General features: G+C 37.4%; 1 protein-coding gene and 1 long non-coding RNA gene across 9 annotated transcripts in view; one reads left to right on the forward strand and one right to left on the reverse strand.

Annotated features, from left to right (window-relative positions):
- The window catches only part of LOC138739520 (F-box-like/WD repeat-containing protein TBL1X), a 469,684-nt gene that overhangs the window by 135,070 nt on the left and 312,777 nt on the right, over positions 1–21,837 (reverse strand). For 6 of the 7 annotated variants that reach the window (XM_069891762.1, XM_069891761.1, XM_069891765.1 and 3 more), the window contains one exon: positions 11,004–11,108. In XM_069891762.1, coding sequence (XP_069747863.1) covers positions 11,004–11,061 — 58 coding nt within the window. In that variant the 5' untranslated portion in view covers positions 11,062–11,108. Of the gene's footprint in view, positions 1–11,003; positions 11,109–21,837 lie in introns of those variants that run through there. The other variant, XM_069891767.1, reaches the window with a different exon arrangement.
- Positions 1–21,837, forward strand: part of LOC138739522 (uncharacterized) — a 99,054-nt gene that overhangs the window by 40,473 nt on the left and 36,744 nt on the right. The window contains exons 2-4 of one of the 2 annotated variants that reach the window (XR_011342302.1): positions 2,648–2,744; positions 7,115–7,191; positions 18,729–18,864. This is a non-coding gene — a long non-coding RNA (uncharacterized lncRNA). Of the gene's footprint in view, positions 1–2,647; positions 2,745–7,114; positions 7,192–8,319; positions 8,590–18,728; positions 18,865–21,837 lie in introns of those variants that run through there. The other variant, XR_011342301.1, reaches the window with a different exon arrangement.

A 21,837-nucleotide genomic window follows, 5' to 3' on the forward strand; every position in this document is an offset into this window, starting at 1 on the left:
GTACTAAAAGATATAAATGACTAAAGCCACGCGGTGAGGGGTCTCTCCATCAACCATGTTTCTATTCTTGTTTTCTTACTTTTCTTTATTCTTTTTTTATGTCTTTTCTTGCTTTAATTTCTTTTTCTTTCCTTTCCTTGGGGTTTGATTGGAAGAGGAGGGGGTTGGGATTTGTATCATCATGTAATGGATTTGATATTAATATTTGACAATTACATTTTTTTTATTTGGTTATGATTACATGTACTGAAAATTTAAATAAAATTTAAAAATACTCCTTGCATTGAAATAAATGCACTTCAGAAAATTTCCACCATGTACAACCCATTGAGTTCTAATATGCCAATCCACACTCTAAGCTTGTCTGCCTTTTCTACAATACTCCTTGTATATTAGCTATATAGAAGATTGTTATGAAGGAAGAAATTTAATGTCATTTAAACAATTAAAAAAAAGTATGGAATACAAAAATAATAAGCTTTTTTGTTATCATCAACTACGGGCTTATTTAAGAGATAAATTGGGTCCAACAATGCTATTACTGAAATGTAATGATGTAGAAATGGGGAGGAGGAGCGGGGGGGAGGAGCGGGGGGGAGGAGCGGGGGGGAGGAGCGGGGGGGAGGAGCGGGGGGGAGGAGCGGGGGGGAGGAGCGGGGGGGAGGAGCGGGGGGGAGGAGCGGGGGGGAGGAGCGGGGGGGAGGAGCGGGGGGGAGGAGCGGGGGGGAGGAGCGGGGGGGAGGAGCGGGGGGGAGGAGCGGGGGGGAGGAGCGGGGGGGAGGAGCGGGGGGGAGGAGCGGGGGGGAGGAGCGGGGGGGAGGAGCGGGGGGGAGGAGCGGGGGGGAGGAGCGGGGGGGAGGAGCGGGGGGGAGGAGCGGGGGGGAGGAGCGGGGGGGAGGAGCGGGGGGGAGGAGCGGGGGGGAGGAGCGGGGGGGAGGAGCGGGGGGGAGGAGCGGGGGGGAGGAGCGGGGGGGAGGAGCGGGGGGGAGGAGCCCACCAAACCTGACCCTCTTCCCAATACAACTCTAGCACTCTGGTGCTCACCCTTCTGGAAATCTAGTTTAAACCTCCTATAGCAGCACTAGCAAACCTTGCCACAAGGAAATTAATCCCCATCCAATTCAGATGCAAACTGCCCTGTCAGAATAGGTCCTACATCTTACATCTCTAACTATTGCCCGGATCTCATTCTTAACTAATACTGCTACCTCACCAACCCTAATCTTCCTCTTGTCCTTCCTTATTACCTGATATCCCTGGATATTTAATTCCTCAATCCTCTTCACCCTACAACCATATTTTGGTAATGGCCACTAAATTTGTATCACAAATTCACTGACCTCATTTTGAATACTACAAACATTTAGATTTAATAAAAAGCCCTTATACTCATGGTGCTTTTAAAATTGTGGTAATCTTTGCCTCTTTTGCCCTTGACTTTTATTACCTCTACTCTTACTTTTCTCTTTTTTAACTTTTGCTTTTACTTTATCCATCTCTCTACAATCAGTTAAACCTATCCCCCTATGATTTAGAGAGCTACCCTTCTTATCCTAACACCCAATTCCCTGTGCTCCTCTCCTTTCCCCTTTCTATCCCCTCCCAAATCTTTTTATTCAGACATCGACCTATTATTCCACATTCTCAACAAAAGGCTCAGCTCAAAAATGTTGACAGACTTTCATTTTCTAAGGATGTTGCGTGACTTTCTGAATTTTTGCATTATTTTTGAGTATTGCCCATGCATCTTTATCTGATTAATTAATGATTTCCCTTCAAAACAAGATCTGAACTGGAGAAGTATGAATTTATAACTTTCCAGCATGTTAAAAGTGTCAGACAACATCCAGTCAACAGTAAACAAGCAGCAAATAACTTTTGTTTCAAATAAGTGCCAAGTGTTGATCATCTCCTTTACTTTCTTTTGGAGATGCTAGTTATTTTTGGAAATTGCTGTGGAGCTGTGTTCTTCTAGGATGAGTGGTGAAAGTTGTGTATTTTTAAAATTTGAGATATGATGGTAAATAATTTAACTTTTGTAATTTTTAATGTGAATGGGCACAATAATCCAATTAAGATTAAAAAAAGATTTTCTCTTCTATTAAAAATAGAGAGTTGATATTGCTTTTTTTTATACACAAGAGACACATTTAACTAAAAATAAACATCAAAAATTAAAAAGAGAATGGGTAGGTCAAGTTACAGCTTCATCTTTTAATTCTAAGGAAAAAGGTGTTGCTATTTTAATTAATAAGAAATTACCTTTTAAATTACAATCTACTGTTATTGATCCTGCGGGGAGATTTGTTTCAGTAAATTGCCAAATTCTGAAATTTGGACGCTTACAAATATTTATGCACCTAACGTAGATGTTGAAAAATTTATTCAGGATTCTTTTTTTACATCTTGCTGAAGCAAATGAAAATGCAATAATTGGTGGTGATTTTAATTGTTGTTTAAATCCATTATTGAATATGCCACAAAAATCAATAACTAGAAAAAAACTGCTAAAAAATAAATGTTGTTGATGAAAGATTTGAATTTAGTCGATATTTGGAGAAAATTAAATCCGAAATAAAAGGATTATTCATTTTATTCTTATAGATATGATTCTTATTCTAGAATAGATTTTTTTTTTTAATTTCAGATCAATTACAAGGACGAGTTACATATGCAGAATATAAGGCTAGAATTTTATCAGATCATTCACCTCTTTTGATTTCAATGTGCAGGTTCTGAAAAAGGTAATTCAATTTATAATCTTTCATTATTAAGAAACATTGATATTTGTAATTATATAAGAAAGAAAATTTAAGAATATTTAGCTATTAATACTAATTCTGTTGAAAATAAATTTATTTTATTATTTTTCTAAAATTAAAAGGATTATCTTCAAGAAGTAGATAAATTTGAAAAAGAAAGGTTTTAGAGAAAGATTTGCAGAAAGATGCATCTGAAGGGAAAAAGACAGATTTAATAAATAATAAAATGTATTACAACTTCATACAAATTTATAGAACAGAGAAATTAATTGCAAAAACTAGACAGAAGTATTATGAATTGGGGGAAAGAGCGCATAAGATTTTGGCTTGGCAATTGAAGATGGAATAGACTTCATGAACTATCAATTCTATCAAAAGAAATTCAAAAATTACATAAACCTCAAGATATAAATGATTCTTTTAAAGACTTCTATTGTAATTTTATATACATCTCAGTCTAATAATGAAGTTAAGATTAATAGTTTTTTTTTAATATGAAATTCATCTTTCTTCCTCAAATTGCCAGGACTGGAAAGATTTAGATTCCCCATTTACAGTTAAAGAAATTATTAATACTCTTATTTCTATACAAAGTGGATGGATTTCCATTGGAATTTTATAAGAAATTTAAGGATTTGGTAATATCTCCTTTAATGCAGGTATTGAAACAAGCAGTGGAAACTCATTCTTTGCAAAGTCTTTCTTGAATGCAAATTTAACTGCTATATAGGGAAATGGGTAGGGAAGATAAAGTAATGGCCAGGAAAAGTAAAATAGGAAAAGTAATGTTGGGAGGAGAAAGTAAAAAAATCAGATGGTGCAGTGAGTTTTCGGGTCAATGATAGTGTTAAGAAAATTACAAAGAAAAATAGTGGGCAGAAAAATGAAAAGGTTACAGAAGTCACTAGATATTAAAAGGACAAAGAGCACAAGGGCACTTTATCTGAATGCCTGCAGTATTAGAAATAAGGTTAGTGAACTTGAGGCGCAAATCGGTACCCATGCCTATGATTTGGTAGCCATCACGGAAACATGGCTACAAGGTGACCCTAAATGGGAATTAAACTTTCATGGGTATCAGGTGGTGCAAAGAGATAGACAGGATGGTAAGGGAGGTGGAGCTGCACTCTTAATCAAAGATGAGCTCCAGGCAGTAGTGAGGAATGATACAAGATATAAAGAGCATAATGTTAAGTCCATTTGGGTAGAGATAAAGAATAACAAAGGGAAAAAATTATTGGTGGGTGTTATCTATCGCCCACCAAATAACAATAGGTTAGTGGCACAGGAAATAAATAGAGATAAGTGAGGCATGTAATAATGATACGGCAGTAGTCATGGGGGACTTTAACTTCCACATAGATTGGGAAAATCAAGTTCATCATGGGAGTCTAGAAGAGGACTTCATAGAATGCATCCGTGATAGCTTTCTTGAGCAGCATGTTAAGGAACCCACAACAGAAAATGCTCTCCTGGATCTAGTGTTGTGCAATGAGATAGGTAGAGTAAATGATGCAATAGTCAGAGACCATCTGGGAAATAGTGATCATAGTATGATTGAATTTCTCATTCAGATGGAAGGGGAAATAGTTAGATCTAAAACTAATATATTATGCTTAAACAGGGGTGACTACCATAGAATGAGGGAGGAATTGGGCAGAGTGGACTGGGAGCACAGGCTAATTGATGAAACAGTTGAGGAACAGTGGAAGATTTTCAAAGAAATATTTTGTAATGCTCAACAAAAATATATTCCGGTCAGGAAAAAGGGTAGCAAGAGGGAAAAATCAACCATGGTTAACAAAGGAAATAAAGGAGAGTATAAAATTGAAGGCGAAGGTGTACAAGGCTGCAAAGAGAAGTGGGAAACTGGAAAATTGGGAAAACTTTAAGAGACAACAAGGGGTTACAAAGCGGGTAATAAGAAATGGGAAAAAGGATTATGAAAGTAAATTGGCACAAAATATAAAAACAGAAAGCAAAAAATTTTATAAATATATAAAACGGAAGAGGGTGGCCAGAGTTAACATAGGACCCTTGGAGGATGAGAAAGGAAAACTGGTAGCAAAAAAATGAGGAAATGGCTGAGGCATTAAACAAATATTTTGTGTCAGTCTTCACAGTGGAAGACACGTCCAGCATGCCCAAGTGTGGAGTTAAGGATGCGAATGTTGGGGAGGGCCTTGATAAAATAGTTGTTACAAAGGAAGTAGGGATGGAGAAACTAATGGGACTAAAGCCAGACAAATCATCTGGTCCTGATGATATGCATCCAAGGGTTCTGAAGAAAATGGCAGAAGTTATAGTTGATGCATTGTTAGTCATATACCAAAATTCCTTGGATTCTGGGCAGGTCCCGGCAGACTGGAAGACAGAAAATGTCACGCCACTTTTTAAGAAGGGATGTAGGCAGAAGACTGGAAATTATCGACCAATTAGCTTGACGTCTGTAGTTGGAAAAATGCTTGAAGCCGTCATTAAAGATGAAATAGTGAAACTTTTGGAACGTAAGGGTTCAATCAGGCAGACGCAGCATGGTTTTAGAAAGGGAAGATCTTGTTTGACAAACTTGTTAGGATTCTTTGAGGATATAATGGGTGGGGTGGATAGAGGGGAACAGGTTGATGTTGTATATTTGGATTTCCAGAAAGCATTTGATAAGGTGCCACACAAGAGACTTATCAGTAAGTTACAGGAAAGTGGAATCCGGGGAAGTATATTGGCCTGGATTGAAAATTGGTTGTCTGACAGGAGGCAGAGAGTCTGGATAAATGGGAGTTTTTCAGGTTGGCAGAGAGTGGTAAGTGGGGTGCCGCAGGAGTCAGTGTTAGGCCCACAACTGTTCATCAATTACATTGATGACTTGGAGGAGGGGACAAAATGTGGTGTAGCCAAGTTTGCAGATGACACCAAATTGAGTGGAAGAGCAAATTGTAATGAGGATGTGGAGAGTCTGCAGAGGGATAGAGTTAAGCTGGATGAGTGGGCAAAGGTCTGGCAGATGGAGTACAATGTTAGTAAGTGTGAGGTTATCCACTTTGGCAAGAAAAATAAAAGAGCTGAATATTATTTAAAGGGTGAAAAACTACAGCATACTGTTGTGCAGAGGGACTTAGGAGTGCTTGTGCATGAATTGCAAAAAGTTAGGTTGCAGGTGCAGCAGGTTATTAAGAAGGCAAATGGAATGTTGGCCTTTATCGCTAGAGGAATTGAATTCAGGAATAGGGAGGTAATGTTGCAACTGTATAAGGTACTGGTGAGACCGTACCTGGAGTACTGTGTCCAGTTCTGGTCTCCATATTTGAGGAAGGATATACTGGCTTTGGAGACAGTCCAGAGGAGGTTTACTAGGTTGATCCCTGGGATGAAGGGGTCGACTTATGATGAAAGATTAAATCATCTAGGATTGTATTCACGAGTTCAGAAGAATGAGAGGAGATCTTATAGAAACATATAGGATTATGAAGGGTATGGATAGGATAGATGGAGGAAGGTTTTTTGAGCTGGCCGGGGAAACTAAAATGAGAGGACACAGTCTCAAGATTCGGGGGAGTAGATTTAGGACAGAGATGAGGAAAAATAGTTTTTCCCAGAGAGTAGTGAATGTTTGGAATTCTCTAACCAGGGAAATGGTTGAGGCTGCCTCATTAAATATATTTAAAATTCGGTTAGATAAATTTTTACATGATAGAGGAATTAGGGGATATGGGGAGAAGGCAGGTAGGTGGAGTTAGGTCATAAATTAGATCAGCCATGATCGTATTGAATGGCGGAGCAGGCTCGATGGGCCATTTTTGGCCTACTCCTGTTCCTATGTTCCTATACCTAAGAAATATAGAGATTTATTAAAAACTGAATCTTATAGACCAATTTCATTATTAAATGTTGATTATAAAATTATGGCTCAAGTTTTAGTAAATAGATTGACTAAATATTTATCAAATGTAATTCATACAGATCAATCTGGTTTTGTTAAAAAAAATTCTGCAGATAATTCATTTAATTCATACATCTTAGCAGAAAGCAGATTTGGCATTGGTTTTATCATTAGATGCTGAAAAGGCTTTTGATAGATTACAATGGAGTTACTTATTTAAGGTGTTAGAAAAATTTGGATTTGGATCTGTATTTATTAATTGGATTAAAATTTTATAAAAATCCCTCTGCTAAAGTTGTGACTAATGGACAATTTTCTTCTGCTTTTCAAATAACTAGATTGACTAGGATGTCCATTAACTCCACCTTTTTTTGTTTTAACAATTAAACCTTTAGCACAATTAAAGGAATCAAAATTAATAGTGAGGAATTTAAGATTAATTTGTTTGCTGATGATGTTTTGATTTATATAACAGATCCAAGGAATTGTTTGCATTTATTGTGTACGAGATTGAAAGAATATGGTGAAATATCAGCTTATAAAATGAATTGGGTAAGAGTGAAATTATGCCATTGGTTGAGGGGGATTATAATCAATGTAAACAAATTGCCCAATTTAGATGGTCAGATAGTGGAATTCAATATTTAAGGATTAAAATTGATTTTAAAAATTTAGATAATCTATACAAGTTGAACTATTTACCATTATTTTATAAAAATTTAAAGATGATTTAAATAGATACTTACAACTTTAATGGGTAGAGTAAATTGTATTAAAATGAATATTTTTCCAAGGATTCCACATCTTTTTCAAACCATTCCTTGTGGTATACCTCAGAATTATTTTTTTTAAGGATTTAAATTCAATTATAAGGAAGTTTTTGTGGAAAAGGAAAATGGTTAGAGTTTGGAAAAATTAACTTCAGAGTTTGAAGGCTTGAAACTTCCACATTTTCAAAATTATTATAAAGCTGCTCAATCAAAATTTATTAATGGAATGTTTGATTTAGATACATATTTAATGTGGGCTAAAATAAAATTAAGTAAAATATATGAAAAATGTATACAAGAATTTATTTGCAAAGGGAATTCAAAATTATTAATTGATATTAAGGAGCCACGTATATTGAAACATTTAATTGAATTATGGAATAATAAATTATGAGATAGATGGGAAAGGTTTGATTTCATGTAAAATGCCTTTATATCAAAATAAACTATTCCCTTTTACTATTAATAATCAATAGAAGACTGTTTTGAAGCTGGTAAATTTATTTCTTTTCAAAAAATGAAGGAAAAAGTTATTGTTCCAAATAATACTACTTTATTATTTTCAGGTTAAAGCTTTTTTAATTGATAAACTGGTCATAATTTAAGATTACCAAGACAGAGTGAACTAGAAATATTGATTACTAAAGGAAATACAAATAAATTTATTTCAGAAATGTAGAAATTACTTCAAAGCAACTAAATTAGTTTTTCATAAATAAAGATTGAGATGAGAAATTGATTTAGACAGGAAGATAGACAAGAATGATTGGAATATGTTATGTAAAGATAATACGATCAAAATGATTAATGCAAGATATAGATTGATACAATGTAATATTTTACATCAATTATATTTAATTCCTCAAAAATTAAAAATATTTAATTTAATATTATCACATTCATGTTTTAGATGTGGTCAAGAGATAGATTCATTTCTTCATTCTACTTGGCAATGTACTATGGTTAAACCTTTTTGGATACAAGTCTAAATACTTGTGAAGAAAATATTAAAGATAAAACTCCCGCTTGATCCGATGTTATTTTTATTGGGGAATATTAAAATGGTTAGTCTTAAATTAAGAGCAACTATGTACCAAATTGAATTTTTATGATTAGCTTCAGCTATCTCTTGGAAGTGTGGAGCTATTACTTGGAAATTGGATATGGATTTAGGAATGCAAAGAAGGCATACAGAGTTATGATCTTGTATTCCACTTGAAAAAAATAACAATTTATATAATAAACCATTTCTTTTTGAAAATATGGAGTCCATATTTACAGTATGTTGGTCTGAATATTTTGATCTCTCAATAACTCATCCTGGTGATTTTCGGCTCCACAGTAGTTGATTTGGAGTTGTGTATATTTGATAATCTCCTCCTTTCTTTCTTAGGGATTAGGGGTAGTGTGGGAGGGGTGGAGGGAGGGAGGGATTATATACCACGTATTGTTTTTCTATATAATTCCCTATTAATTGATAATTGTGGTTTAAAAATTTTAAATGTTCAAAAAACAAGTTTTGATCACCTCCAGCAAGAGAGGATTTCACCTTCCCTTGCCATTCCATGGCATTGATTGAATCAAATAATAAACCATCATCTTGAAGTCAATCTAACTTGATGTTAATTGGACTTGCCACATAAAAGCTTTGGCTACAAGATCAAGGTCAACAGGTGAGTGCACTGCAGCAAGTGAGATACATTCCATTTCACAAAAGTCTTTCCATTACCTACAAAGCAAAAGTCTGAGGGAATATTCTTACCTGACCTGGCTGGCTACAATTTTAACAATACGCATGAAGTTTGACACCATCCGGATCAAATCAGCCCACTTCAATGGCATTCCTTTTGCTACCCTAAATATTCATTCTTTCACTGTGTCTGGAATACGATAGCATCTACAAAATGCACTGCAGTAATTCTTTGCGGCTTCTTTGACACTATCTCCCAAACCAATGAATTCCATCATCTGAAAGGGCAAGGGCGATGGAGAACATCACCATCAGGAGAATAATGTCCAAATCATACACTATTCTGACCTGAAATTTATTTCACATTTCCATCATTGATACTGGACCCAATTCCTTGAGTTCTATACCCAACATTATTGGTAAATGTTCCATTATTGTTACTTAATACTACATTTAGAATGTAACATACATGAAATTCTTTAAGTTTGTCTACTGAGCTATGGATTGTGGAGTATCTTCACCAAAGGAACTGTGGCAGTCCAAGAAGATAGTTCAGAGACATTTAGAAATGAGCAATAAACACTATCCTTGCCAGCAACATGGGTATTAATTATATTAACAAAAACATTAATCCAGATGGTAAATAACAAATGGGGTGGGGGGGGGGGGAAAGGGTCATGAATTATAACGATTAATAGACTGGGACATTTTCTCTGGAGCACAGAAGGCTGAGGGGATATCCTTCAGGAAGTAAATAAAATAATGAAAAGCACGGATATGGTGAATGGTCACAGTCTTCTTTTCCAGGATAGGGAGTCTAAACTTAGAGGGCATAGGTTTAAAGTCAAAGGGGAAAGATTTAAGAAGGACCTGAGGGACAAGGCAAGGTAAATGGAACAAGCTGCCAGTGTAAGAGGGAGAGGTGAGTACTATTACAATATTTAAAAGACACTTAATTGTGAATAGGAAAGTTTGAGAAAGATGGAAGCCAACACAATTTGGACCAAAGGACATACTTTGGATTTGTACAACTCTATGACAAAATAATTTCAACACAGGAATAAAAAATAATTTAACAAGCAAAGTAATGAAATCCTTCTAGCAACTTAGATGTAAACGAAAACAGTTTTGATTAATTTCTTTCCTCACATAGTAAATGGACAACAAACAGGGCATTCATTAAAACATTGCAACATCTAGTGATTTTCAGATATTACCAAAATGTTACTTACTGAAGGCATTGTTACAGGATGCACCATTTATTTATCAATTTTCATTATAATGGTGCCATTTTATTTATTAAAGCAGTACATTTGATTTGCCCTTACATTTGATGCTACTTATTTGCTGCCAATTGTGATGTTCTAACAGAGAAAATAAATCATATTTTCAGGGATTGCCTAGCCTTCATAAATCAGTGTTCAGGAAGAATTATTGATCAGATAAACGTAAAACCATGAGTTGATGGTTGTAAAGAAGAAATTCTTACCTAAACCAATTGATTAGGCAGTTCATAATGAAAAATCCCCATATACCAATAAATTCTTTTGAAATTATGAATATATAAAGTCTGCATAATTTAATGCCAAACTATGTAGACAACACTATTACTGTACAACTTCTACCCATACACAACGTGATTTGAATGCCCTCCAGTTCTAAGGGCTTTCCTACATTTTCTTATATAAAGGGACTGAGCCAAAGTATAGAAGCAGACTTATTTTTCCTAAAAGTCTGCTAACTAACTCTTCATTTAAAACAATGAGCTTCTAATATCAAGTCATTACCTTTAATTTAAAAAAAAACAATTATAGAAGATTCTGTGTTCAAAATAAGGATCTATATAAACCAGTTTCTTCATTTATACACTGAAAACCTTTTGTGGTGAATATAAAAATTCTTACCTGACTCTTGGAGATATCGATATACCAGGAAATTTACTTCATCGCTAGTTATGCTCATCTTAGCCCCACCTCAAACTGAGGTTTACAAGCAGTGCAATCTATGCCCTGTTGGGTAAAAAAAATCAAAATTGATAACTTAATATTTTCATACAGATTTATGACAATTAATAGCATTGATTGCAAACAATATAAAATTCAAACTGTTGAATGATTGGCCATAATGATGCATCATGGTTCAAATTACTGGACATTTGAACAGGACAAAATAACCAATTTCAATATTAGAATCTGCCCTTCTTCACAACTCCAAAATGGAATAGCCTTCTATCATAAATGAATAGATCTTCCCTTTCCTAGAATATTAGTGCAATTTGAAAATATTCAAATATGAGCACAAACCTTCTAGTACAATGTGTCTTAAATCTTGCTCATTAAAACAGTAGAAGAATAAATACTTCAGGGAAGGTTTGCAAAAATATACATTTCTGCTCTCTTGTCCAGAATTCACAACATCAAAACCACATTTATCTACACCCTATTGGCACCATTTTATTTTAACTGCTCTTTAAAACATCATCCTTTGTCCAGAGCTAGGTTATATTTATACAAACAATGTAAAGAAGAGTGCAACCCACTGTAATATCATTTTATAGGGTTCCAGTACTCATGTCAGTGTTGAAACTAATGCATGATGTTCTACGACTTTTTTTTAAAACATCAAATTAGGATTAAACATTGTCTGCGTTGGATTTTGACTGTTTCCTCACTTAATATGTGATCTATGGCATATCTTATAATCTTTAAAGTTTTTTAAATTTCCACTATTGTCACATTTAGAATATAACATACATGAAATTCTTTAACTTTGTCTACATAAGGAAAACAGAAAATCTTCACTTTGTCCACTGCCACATACAGAAATGAGCCCCAGCGAGGGGGCCCCTGGTTTATAAGACTAGTGCTCTAACCACTGATCTATCAGAGCCTCTATAATCCCGAGATTCTCCTAAAAGTGTATCAATTTTAGTGTTACAAATTTAAACTGTAATTTTAAATACAGAGCTTGTAAGAGATGTTAACTCCAAATAGAAAAATCCTTCTTAATTTCATTTTTAATTAGCCTGGGCCATTGGTAATTGTTCTAGATTGCATATGTGAGGAAACAGTTTCTCTCGATACATCCAAATGAATCACTACCGTATTTAGATCAACTATCTGTTTTTAAGTCAATGGAATGCAAATCAAGCTCTTGTCCCCACGATGTAATTCTTTGACCTCTGATATACTGATGAATCGGTTTTCTATAGTGGAATACAAGGCTACGCTTAAAACTGAACTAACACACATCTGAACACAGGTCTCTAAATATTGAAAGATTACATTTTTACTTTTGTTTTCAGAATCAGAACGAGAATTAATTATCATGAACCTGTCTCAATGCACCAGCATCAAAATGCAAACATTTATATAAACCACCTTACAACAATAGATAAAAATAGTGTAAAAAAAGTCAAAGTGAGGGAATGTCTGAGGTTCATTGTTCATTCAGAAATCTGATGGCAGAGGGGAAGAAGCTGCCCTTGTGCCAGCCACTGAGTGCTCGTCTTCAGGCTCTTGTACCTTTTCCCCTATGGTAGCACAGTGAAGAGGGCATGACCTGGGTGGTGGGTGTCCTGGAGGACAAAACGCTGCTTTCTTAAGACACTGCCTCTAGTAGATGTTCTTGATGGAGTGAAGACTGGTGCCCATGATGTCACAGGCCGAGTTAACAACCCTCTGGAGATTTTTCTTGTCCTGAGCATTGGTTTCTCCATGCCAGACAGTGAAACAACCAACCAGAATGCTCTCCATGTAGAAGTAGAAGTTTACGAGAGACTTCAGCGACATACTGAATCTCCTCAAGCTATAGGGCTGGAAAGCCTTCTTCGTTATTGCATCGACACAGAAGCTCCAGGACAGATCTTCGGAAATGGTGACACCCAGGAATTTGAAGTTCTTGATCATTTCCACTGCTGACCCCTCCATGAGTACTGCTTCATGTTCCCCTGATTTCCTCGTGTTCACAATCATCTCCTTGGCTTTGATAACATTGAGTGCAAAGATATTATTGTGACACTACTCAACTAGCTGATCCATCTTCCTCCTGTAAGCTTCTTTATTGCCGTCTGTGATTCTGCTGACAACCATTGTGTCATCGGCAACTTTGTAGATAGCATTTGAATTGTATTGAGCCACATAGTCATGGGACTAAAGTGAGTAGAGCAGAGAGCTAAGCACACATCCCTGAGTTTCAGAGTTTGTCAGTGAGCGATTATTTCCCCATCATGTTGTCTGTGGTCTTTCAATGAGGAAATCAAGGATCCTGTTGTAGAGGCAGTGCAAGAGGCCACGGGTTTGGTCCTTGTTGACCAGCACAGAGGGAATATTGGTGTTGAAGTCTGAGCTGTAGTCGACGAAGAGCAGCTGCACGTATGAGTAGCTGTTTTCGAGGTGATCCAGAGCTGAATGGAGAGCCAGTGATATTGTGTCTGCTGTCAAGCGATTGTGACAGTAGGCAAATTGCAGTGGGTCCAGTCCTTTATGTGTTACTTCTGGCCATGAACAACCTCTCAAAGCATTTAATCATAGTAAATGTGATTGTTACTGGGTGATAGTCATTGAGGCAGCTCACTCTGTTCTTCTTGGGCACCGGAATGATTGATGCTGTAGCAGTGAGAGACTGAATATGTTTGGAACACTCAATCTTGCTTGTTTTTGTAAATAAAAATGTTGCTATTTGTTGACATAGCTTAATCCAAAGCCTTTTGCATATTTTGCAGAGGATACTAAATTAAGTGGAAAAGCAAATTGTAGAGAGGATGTGGAGAGGCTGCAGAAGGATATAGTTAAGTGAGGTGAGTGGGCAAAGATCTGGCAGATGGAGTACAATGTTAGTAAATGTGAGGCCATCCACTTTGGTAGGAAAAATATAGAAGAGCAGATTATTATTTAAATGGTGAAAGACTGCAACATGCTGTAGTGCAGAAGGCCTTGGGAGTGCCTGTGCATAAATCGCAAAAAGTTAGGTTGCAGATACAACAGGTTATTAAGAAGGCAAATGGATGTTGGCCTTCATTGCTAGAGGAATTGAATTCAAGAGCAGGGAGGTCATGCTGTAACTATACATGGTACTAGTGAGGCTGAACCTGGAGTACTGTGTGCAGTTCTGGTCTCCATACTTGAGGAATGATATACTAGCCTTGGAGGTAGTCTGGAGGAGGTTCACCAAGTTGATCCTGGAGATGAAGGGGTTGACTTACGAGAAGAAATCGTCTTGGATTATACTCACTCAAATTCAGAAGAATGAGAAGAGATCTTGTAAGAAGCATATAAAATTATGAAAGGGATAGAGGCAGTAAAATAATTTTCACTGATAGATAAGACCAGAACTAGGGGATACACCTCAAGATTCAGGGGTGTAGATTTAAGACAGATGAGGAAAAACATCACCCCCCCCCAGAGAGTAATGTATCTGTGAAATTCTCTGCCCAAGGAAGCAGTTGAGGCTACTTCATTAAACATATTTAAGGTTGTTACCAGATTTTTTTTTTTAAAGAAATGAAGGGATATGGAGAAAAGGCAGGTAGGTAGAGTTGAGTCAATGATCAGCCATGGCAGAGCAGTCTCAATGGCTTATTTCTGCTTCTATTTCTTATGTTCTTAAAGATGTTTGGTACCATTTCATAGGTCTAGATTACAAGTTGAAACAAAACAATTACAATCCAGGAGGTGACCATTCAGCCAATCATGTCTAATTTGGCTCATAATATAGTAATCCCTTGTAACCGCTGCAACCGTGCCTGCCTGTCCCGCATCAGGCTTATCAGTCGCCAACGAGCCTGCAGCAGACGTGGACATACCCCTCCATAAATCTTTGTCCGTGAAGCCAAGCCAAAGAAAAGAAGATAGTAATCCTACCAGGTGCATTCCTTTTCTCTCTCCACACACACCACCTCTGAAATATCAATTCAATTCCTTATAAATCCCTGGTTGATTCCAATTTTGTCACTCATACAAAAAGCAAGTTGTAGATTATTAGTAAAAGTCCTTTTGCCTCCTCCTTCTCTCCTTTGCCCAAAACTTTTGATGTTTTACCTCACCATTGAGCCATCCAGAGTACAAGACAACTCTCCCTCTTCATAGCTTGTATTATCTACACATTATAGAAATTTTACTTCATACATCTATTATCTCTATTATTAATATAAATCATAAAAAAGAATAAAACCAGCACTGACCACTCAGAAACACCAACATTCACTATTGTTGGTTGGGGGGTGGGGGGGGAAGCATTCACAACAACTTAAAGTTTTCTTTAAATCCTGTTTCCTGACTTCATTTGCCTCAAATTTGCTGATTATCTTTTCGTGGGACTTAATTAAACACCTGAAAATACTTATGAGCAACATCTGTTGTATTCACTTCAGTCATCATCCCTTCCTCCCTGTTATCTCATCAAAAATTCAATCAAGTTGGTTGAATCTAATTTGCATTTAGTAAACTCCAATCTGCTTGGTCCATTCCCCAAATTACTTAGGAATATTTCCCCCAATTATATCTTAATATTTGATCTAAAATTAGAAAAAAAACATTCCATGCTGATGGGTTTAAGGCTATATCTTGTACCCAAGTTTGCATTTGGCCTCACTCCAACAGGGATGAGGCCTAGAAAATATAGGTAGTGTAGGAATGTATGATGAGTTAAAATGATTGACTATAGGAAGCTCATTTACATGCAAAAAGGGAGTGTAAGTATTTTGGAGAAGAGGCCACCAAATCTCCATTTGGTCTCACCAATGTAGAGGAGGCTATACTGAATGCAAGCGATTAAGTTGGATGGTAAGCATGTAAAGCTTTACCTCACCTAGAAAAGTCTGTTTGTGGCCCTTGATGGAGGTGAAGAAGACATAGGAACAAGTCACACATTTTCTGTGGTTACAGAATGGAAGGGTGGCATGTTTATTTTAAACATAGACACCCTTCCTGGTATCACACTTCCATTTTCATTACCTTCACCATTTCCTGTTCTATTGAGATTTTTGGCAGTATTTTCCTCTGAACTCAAATCATCATTTTTATTCCTAATTAAGTACTAACAATTGACATTTCTATAACCTATATCTTTTAACCTTTTGATTATCTCACAAATAACCAATAAAGCATTTTTGTGCAATACGTAAGAGTGGTGGTGAAAGTCAGCAGGTCATGCAGTATTGACAGAAATTAAGAGATAATCAATGTTTCAGAACTTATCACTTCGTCAAAACATTTTCATATTTTGTATCTGTGAGGATATTGTAGGGTAAGAGAGCTTTCTCTATTAAATTTCACTACGTTACTTTAATTGATTTTATATTAACTTGGGAAATCCATAAGTTGTGAAAGGTGGTGGTGCATCAGGCGGTTGTGGAGGCTGTCACTGGGTGCATTTAAGGGAGAAACTGATAGGTTCTTGACTAGCCAGGGCATCAAAGGTTATGGGGAGAAAGCTGGGCGGGGGGGATGAGTGAGAAAATGGATCGGCTCATGATTGAATGGCAGGGCAAACTACAGGGGCTGAATAGCCTATTTCTGGTCCAATGTCTTATGGCCTTATGATCAACACAAAGTGGAGCAAGCCAGGATCGGTGAACAGGCATCAACTAGCAGATCTTGTAGCCACTTATCTAAAACACTGATGACTTTTGACAACTTGCTCCTGTCAAGGGCATTTACACTGCTTAGAGATAAATGAAAGCAGTTCAAATAATTCACTAAAAATAGAAATGATTGAAAATAAATAAATTTAGAAAACGAGCCTGAGGATCAGAAATCAGTTTAAAACATTATGAACTAAAGGACAAGCAAACCAACTTTTTTCAACTACATTTACTTAATGAAGGTGAATAGTATTCTGTTGCCTGTGGGGGCCATGAGGGGTTTTATGCAAAGTGCAACTTGCCCTTAAGTTCAACATGTCAACGCAATGCTGCTGGTATCAGGGAGTGAGTCCCACATAGGTAGCCAAAGAGTGGGAAAAAAAGTCAGGATTTGACTGCTTGTCTGTTTAAGATTTTGTGATGTAGAAATGAGAAGTAAGCTGACTTTTGAGAAGGATTCTGCCAAGACTCTTTATGGAACAACCAGGCAAAGGGGAATATAAAAAAACCCTCAAACTTAAAAATACTGAATTTATACATAAAATACATTTCAAGTCGTATGTACATTTGTTCTTAGGGGTAAAACACGAAAATCTGCATACACCACGGTTGAAGTAAAAACACAAATTAGGAGAAACTCCGCAGGTGTCAGCAGGCGTCTGAACAAAAGAGTGGGGTGATAGGTAGAGAAGGGAGGGAGGAGACAGCAGAGATCAGAGGGATGGCTAGATGAAAGGAGAGGGAAGGGAGTGAGGAGAACTGGACAGTGGAAGGGAAGGGGGAGGGGGAAGAGGAGAGCAGGTTAGCAGAAACTGGAAAAGTCGATGTCAATGCCATCTGGCTGGAGTGTGCCAAGACGGAAAATTGGGTGTTGTTCCTCCAATTTCTTTGACTGTTATATTTTATCTGCTGCCTAGTAGACTTTGATTTGAAAAGCAGGGAAGGTTCCAGCTACATTTGCCACAATATGGGAAATGGTTTATTCCACATAAGCTTATTTTTATGTTGCCCTTCACTTTAGTCTGCTACTTTTTCCTGAAACTTTGTAAACTGCTTTGAGTTGTATTTGTAAGAATATCTCAATAACGTTCATGTCAAATGGAACAGGTGGAAATGATAACAACATCTGAAGGAACTAATATTGGTGATTTTTTTTTCTGATACCATACAAGATTATATCAGCATACATATTTTGTTTCTTTCATGAAAAGATCAATGTTGTTGCAATTTAGGTAAATTGCTTCTGGAAAAATGAACAGGATAAACTCTCTATTCAAAGGGCGGTGAATATTTGGAATTCTTGGCACCAAAAGGTTGTGGAGGATCATATAGTAAGTTCAATTAAAGCAGAGATTGATAGATTTCTGGATATTAAAGGCATTAAAAGATGTGGGGATAACACAGGAAAATCAAGCTGCAATAGATGATCAGCTGAGGAATGGCAGAGTATTTTTGAAGGCTTGCATATAACCAAAGGAAATGAAATTTTGTCATTCTTTCAGTCTTAAAAAATGCATTGGAACTTTTATCGAGGAGCATGTCTATTTTTAAATTATTTTTCTCTATCCTTAACTATAAACCTTGCATGTTTTATCTAATTTGTTGCTTAATTCTGAGATTTTCAAAAAAGGTAAATAAATTTTGCATGCTTTCATTCTATCAAAGCATTAATTTACATGTATTTCAAGCAGTTTCATAAAATCTCACATTTACATTGTTTTTATTCTTTAGAAGGTGGTAGAAAGCAATACAATGCAAAATGAGTAAATGAATGCCCACAGGTCAAAAATGTGTTCGGAGGCCTGTGTAATGCTTTCCTTTATTGGTCTAGACATTAAGTACAAAACCTGTAAGTATTTGTTCACAAGACCAGTTAAGATGCAGCTAGAATATTAAGATAGAGTTGCAGACATTACATTTTATCATCAGTTGTAGTAAGTTGACTTTCACACAGAAAAAACCATGGATGAATTCCATTTTAAGATGAAGGAGAACTTGCTCAAATGGCGTACTCAATGCTCAAGTTCACCTTTACTTTGTACTCCAGTTTTTCAGCATATCCAGAACTCCCAAGGTGGAGAAGAGCTTTTGGCAAGAATGCAGTGAAATTCACAAGGCCCCTACCTTTCCAACCAGTCAACCATATTAAACACACTGCATTCGAATTGACTGACAAAATAATGGTAAGTTAACGGCATAGTGGCATGAAGTCAGGGGCAGGTATACTCCCAGAATAGTTGTACCTCTTTAATCCAGAGACATTGGACCTGGCCATTTCAGGACCACAGAAGATGCTGGAAAACAAAAATTGACCCCTAAGGGAACCCACTATATAAACATATCAAAGGTAGAACAAAGCTTAAAACAAGAAATAATACTGTGGGGTGGCACAGTTAATGCCTTTACAGCACCAGCGATCAGGACCTGGGTTCGAGTCCCGCGCTGTCTGTAAGGAGTTTGTACTAACGGCAAGAGATTTAAACATGCTGTACCACGGGAATTGTCAGACCACAGAGCGCTGGATAAGAGAGGTACAACTTGCAACCAGAAATTGTTGTTCAAGTTACAGTGTTCTGCTATTAACTTGCAAAATCAATATTGTACAGCCTGTCATTACCAATTATGGAATAATTGCAACGAAGTTGCTGTTCAGAAGTGTTGTGTTGAAACCAAATAACAGACCACAGACATTTAAATAACTGAAACTCTAAATTTGTCCAGAGCTTCCAGAAATTTATTTCAACTTCCTGTGTATCTGTTCATTTCAGCCTGAACTCTGGGTCATTGCAGTTGTAGGTAACAGAACTAGACTTTTGATTGCAAGTAGCTCAAATAAATGTCTAGCCCTTAACTGATTTGGTATTATTTAAAATTCCATGTTCAGAAAAGGTAAGTTCGCCTAACAATGGCTTATTTAAGGATACAATTAACATCCTGTGTCCTTGAGGTTACAAATAGTGGTGTGTTTTATTTGTCCTTATTTACAGAGAGAGAAAAAATATTTAATTGGTCAAACCTGTTGAAGATGTTTCTTTAATTATTCCAATTAAATTTATTAAGGTATTCTGCATTCATAAAATTGTTTTATCGACACGTCTTTCTTCTATACTGTAGCTTTGCCTCTAAGGGCTCTGCAGCTTTTGAATCATCAGGCATTGTGGAGCATGTGATTGATTAGAAAGGAAAGTTGCTATAGAGATAGATGCTTTAGACATACAGTACAACTCCGCCAGCTCCAAGAAAAGTGCAGAGAACAAAACAAAGGACTCTACATCACCTTTGTTGACCTCACCAAAGCCTTCGACACCGTGAGCAGGAAAGGGCTTTGGCAAATACTAGAGCGCATCGGATGTCCCCCAAAGTTCCTCAACATGATTATCCAACTGCACGAAAACCAACAAGGTCGGGTCAGATACAGCAATGAGCTCTCTGAACCCTTCTCCATTAACAATGGCATGAAGCAAGGCTGTGTTCTCGCACCAACCCTCTTTTCAATCTTCTTCAGCATGATGCTGAACCAAGCCATGAAAGACCCCAACAATGAAGACGCTGTTTACATCCGGTACTGCACGGATGGCAGTCTCTTCAATCTGAGGCGCCTGCAAGCTCACACCAAGACACAAGAGAAACTTGTCCGTGAACTACTCTTTGCAGATGATGCCGCTTTAGTTGCCCATTCAGAGCCAGCTCTTCAGCGCTTGACGTCCTGCTTTGCGGAAACTGCCAAAATGTTTGGCCTGGAAGTCAGCCTGAAGAAAACTGAGGTCCTCCATCAGCCAGCTCCCCACCATGACTACCAGCCCCCCCACATCTCCATCGGGCACACAAAACTCAAAACGGTCAACCAGTTTACCTATCTCGGCTGCACCATTTCATCAGATGCAAGGATCGACAATGAGATAGACAACAGACTCGCCAAGGCAAATAGCGCCTTTGGAAGACTACACAAAAGAGTCTGGAAAAACAACCAACTGAAAAACCTCACAAAGATAAGCGTATACAGAGCCGTTGTCATACCCACACTCCTGTTCGGCTCCGAATCATGGGTCCTCTACCGGCACCACCTACGGCTCCTAGAACGCTTCCACCAGCGTTGTCTCCGCTCCATCCTCAACATCCATTGGAGCGCTTACACCCCTAACGTCGAAGTACTCGAGATGGCAGAGGTCGACAGCATCGAGTCCACGCTGCTGAAGATCCAGCTGCGCTGGATGGGTCACGTCTCCAGAATGGAGGACCATCGCCTTCCCAAGATCGTGTTATATGGCGAGCTCTCCACTGGCCACCGTGACAGAGGTGCACCAAAGAAAAGGTACAAGGACTGCCTAAAGAAATCTCTTGGTGCCTGCCACATTGACCACCGCCAGTGGGCTGATAACGCCTCAAACCGTGCATCTTGGCGCCTCACAGTTTGGCGGGCAGCAACCTCCTTTGAAGAAGACCGCAGAGCCCACCTCACTGACAAAAGGCAAAGGAGGAAAAACCCAACACCCAACCCCAACCAACCAATTTTCCCTTGCAACCGCTGCAATCGTGTCTGCCTGTCCCGCATCGGACTTGTCAGCCACAAACGAGCCTGCAGCTGACGTGGACTTTTTACCCCCTCCATAAATCTTCGTCCGCGAAGCCAAGCCAAAGAAGAAGACAACTCCGATTATCCAAAATGGACGGGATCGGGCAATAAATTATATTTTTGGATAACTGGTCACTTTTTAAAAAACAGCCCAGTAGCAACAGCAAATCACTTGTAGCTGGGCTTAAACAACAACAAACAACAAGGGAAGTCTTCTTAAGCGTGAAATAATGTTTAATTCTCACCAAAAAAACCATCTGAACAAAATACGTTAAGTCCAACAACAAAAAATTGAAATTCTTCTCAGGTTTTTCCAAAATTCCAATTTTTTTTTCACCTGTGATGTCAGTTTGGCTCTGAAAAAGATTCTGATAACTGAGAATTTCTGATATTTTGGATATATTCATTTATCTGAAAATTTTCAGAGGCGAAGTTATGTAATTTTGGCTTTGAAATGTTTCAGATAAATGAGGATTTCTGATTTTTCTGAAATCCTTAATTATCCAGAAAAATATTTTTGGAGCCAAACAGATGTCACTTCTGGGTCCAAAAAGTTCAGATAACTGAGAATTTCGCATAATCT

This window comes from Narcine bancroftii, chromosome 7 (assembly GCF_036971445.1).
Source record: "Narcine bancroftii isolate sNarBan1 chromosome 7, sNarBan1.hap1, whole genome shotgun sequence".
NCBI classification, from domain to species: Eukaryota; Metazoa; Chordata; class Chondrichthyes; order Torpediniformes; family Narcinidae; genus Narcine; species Narcine bancroftii.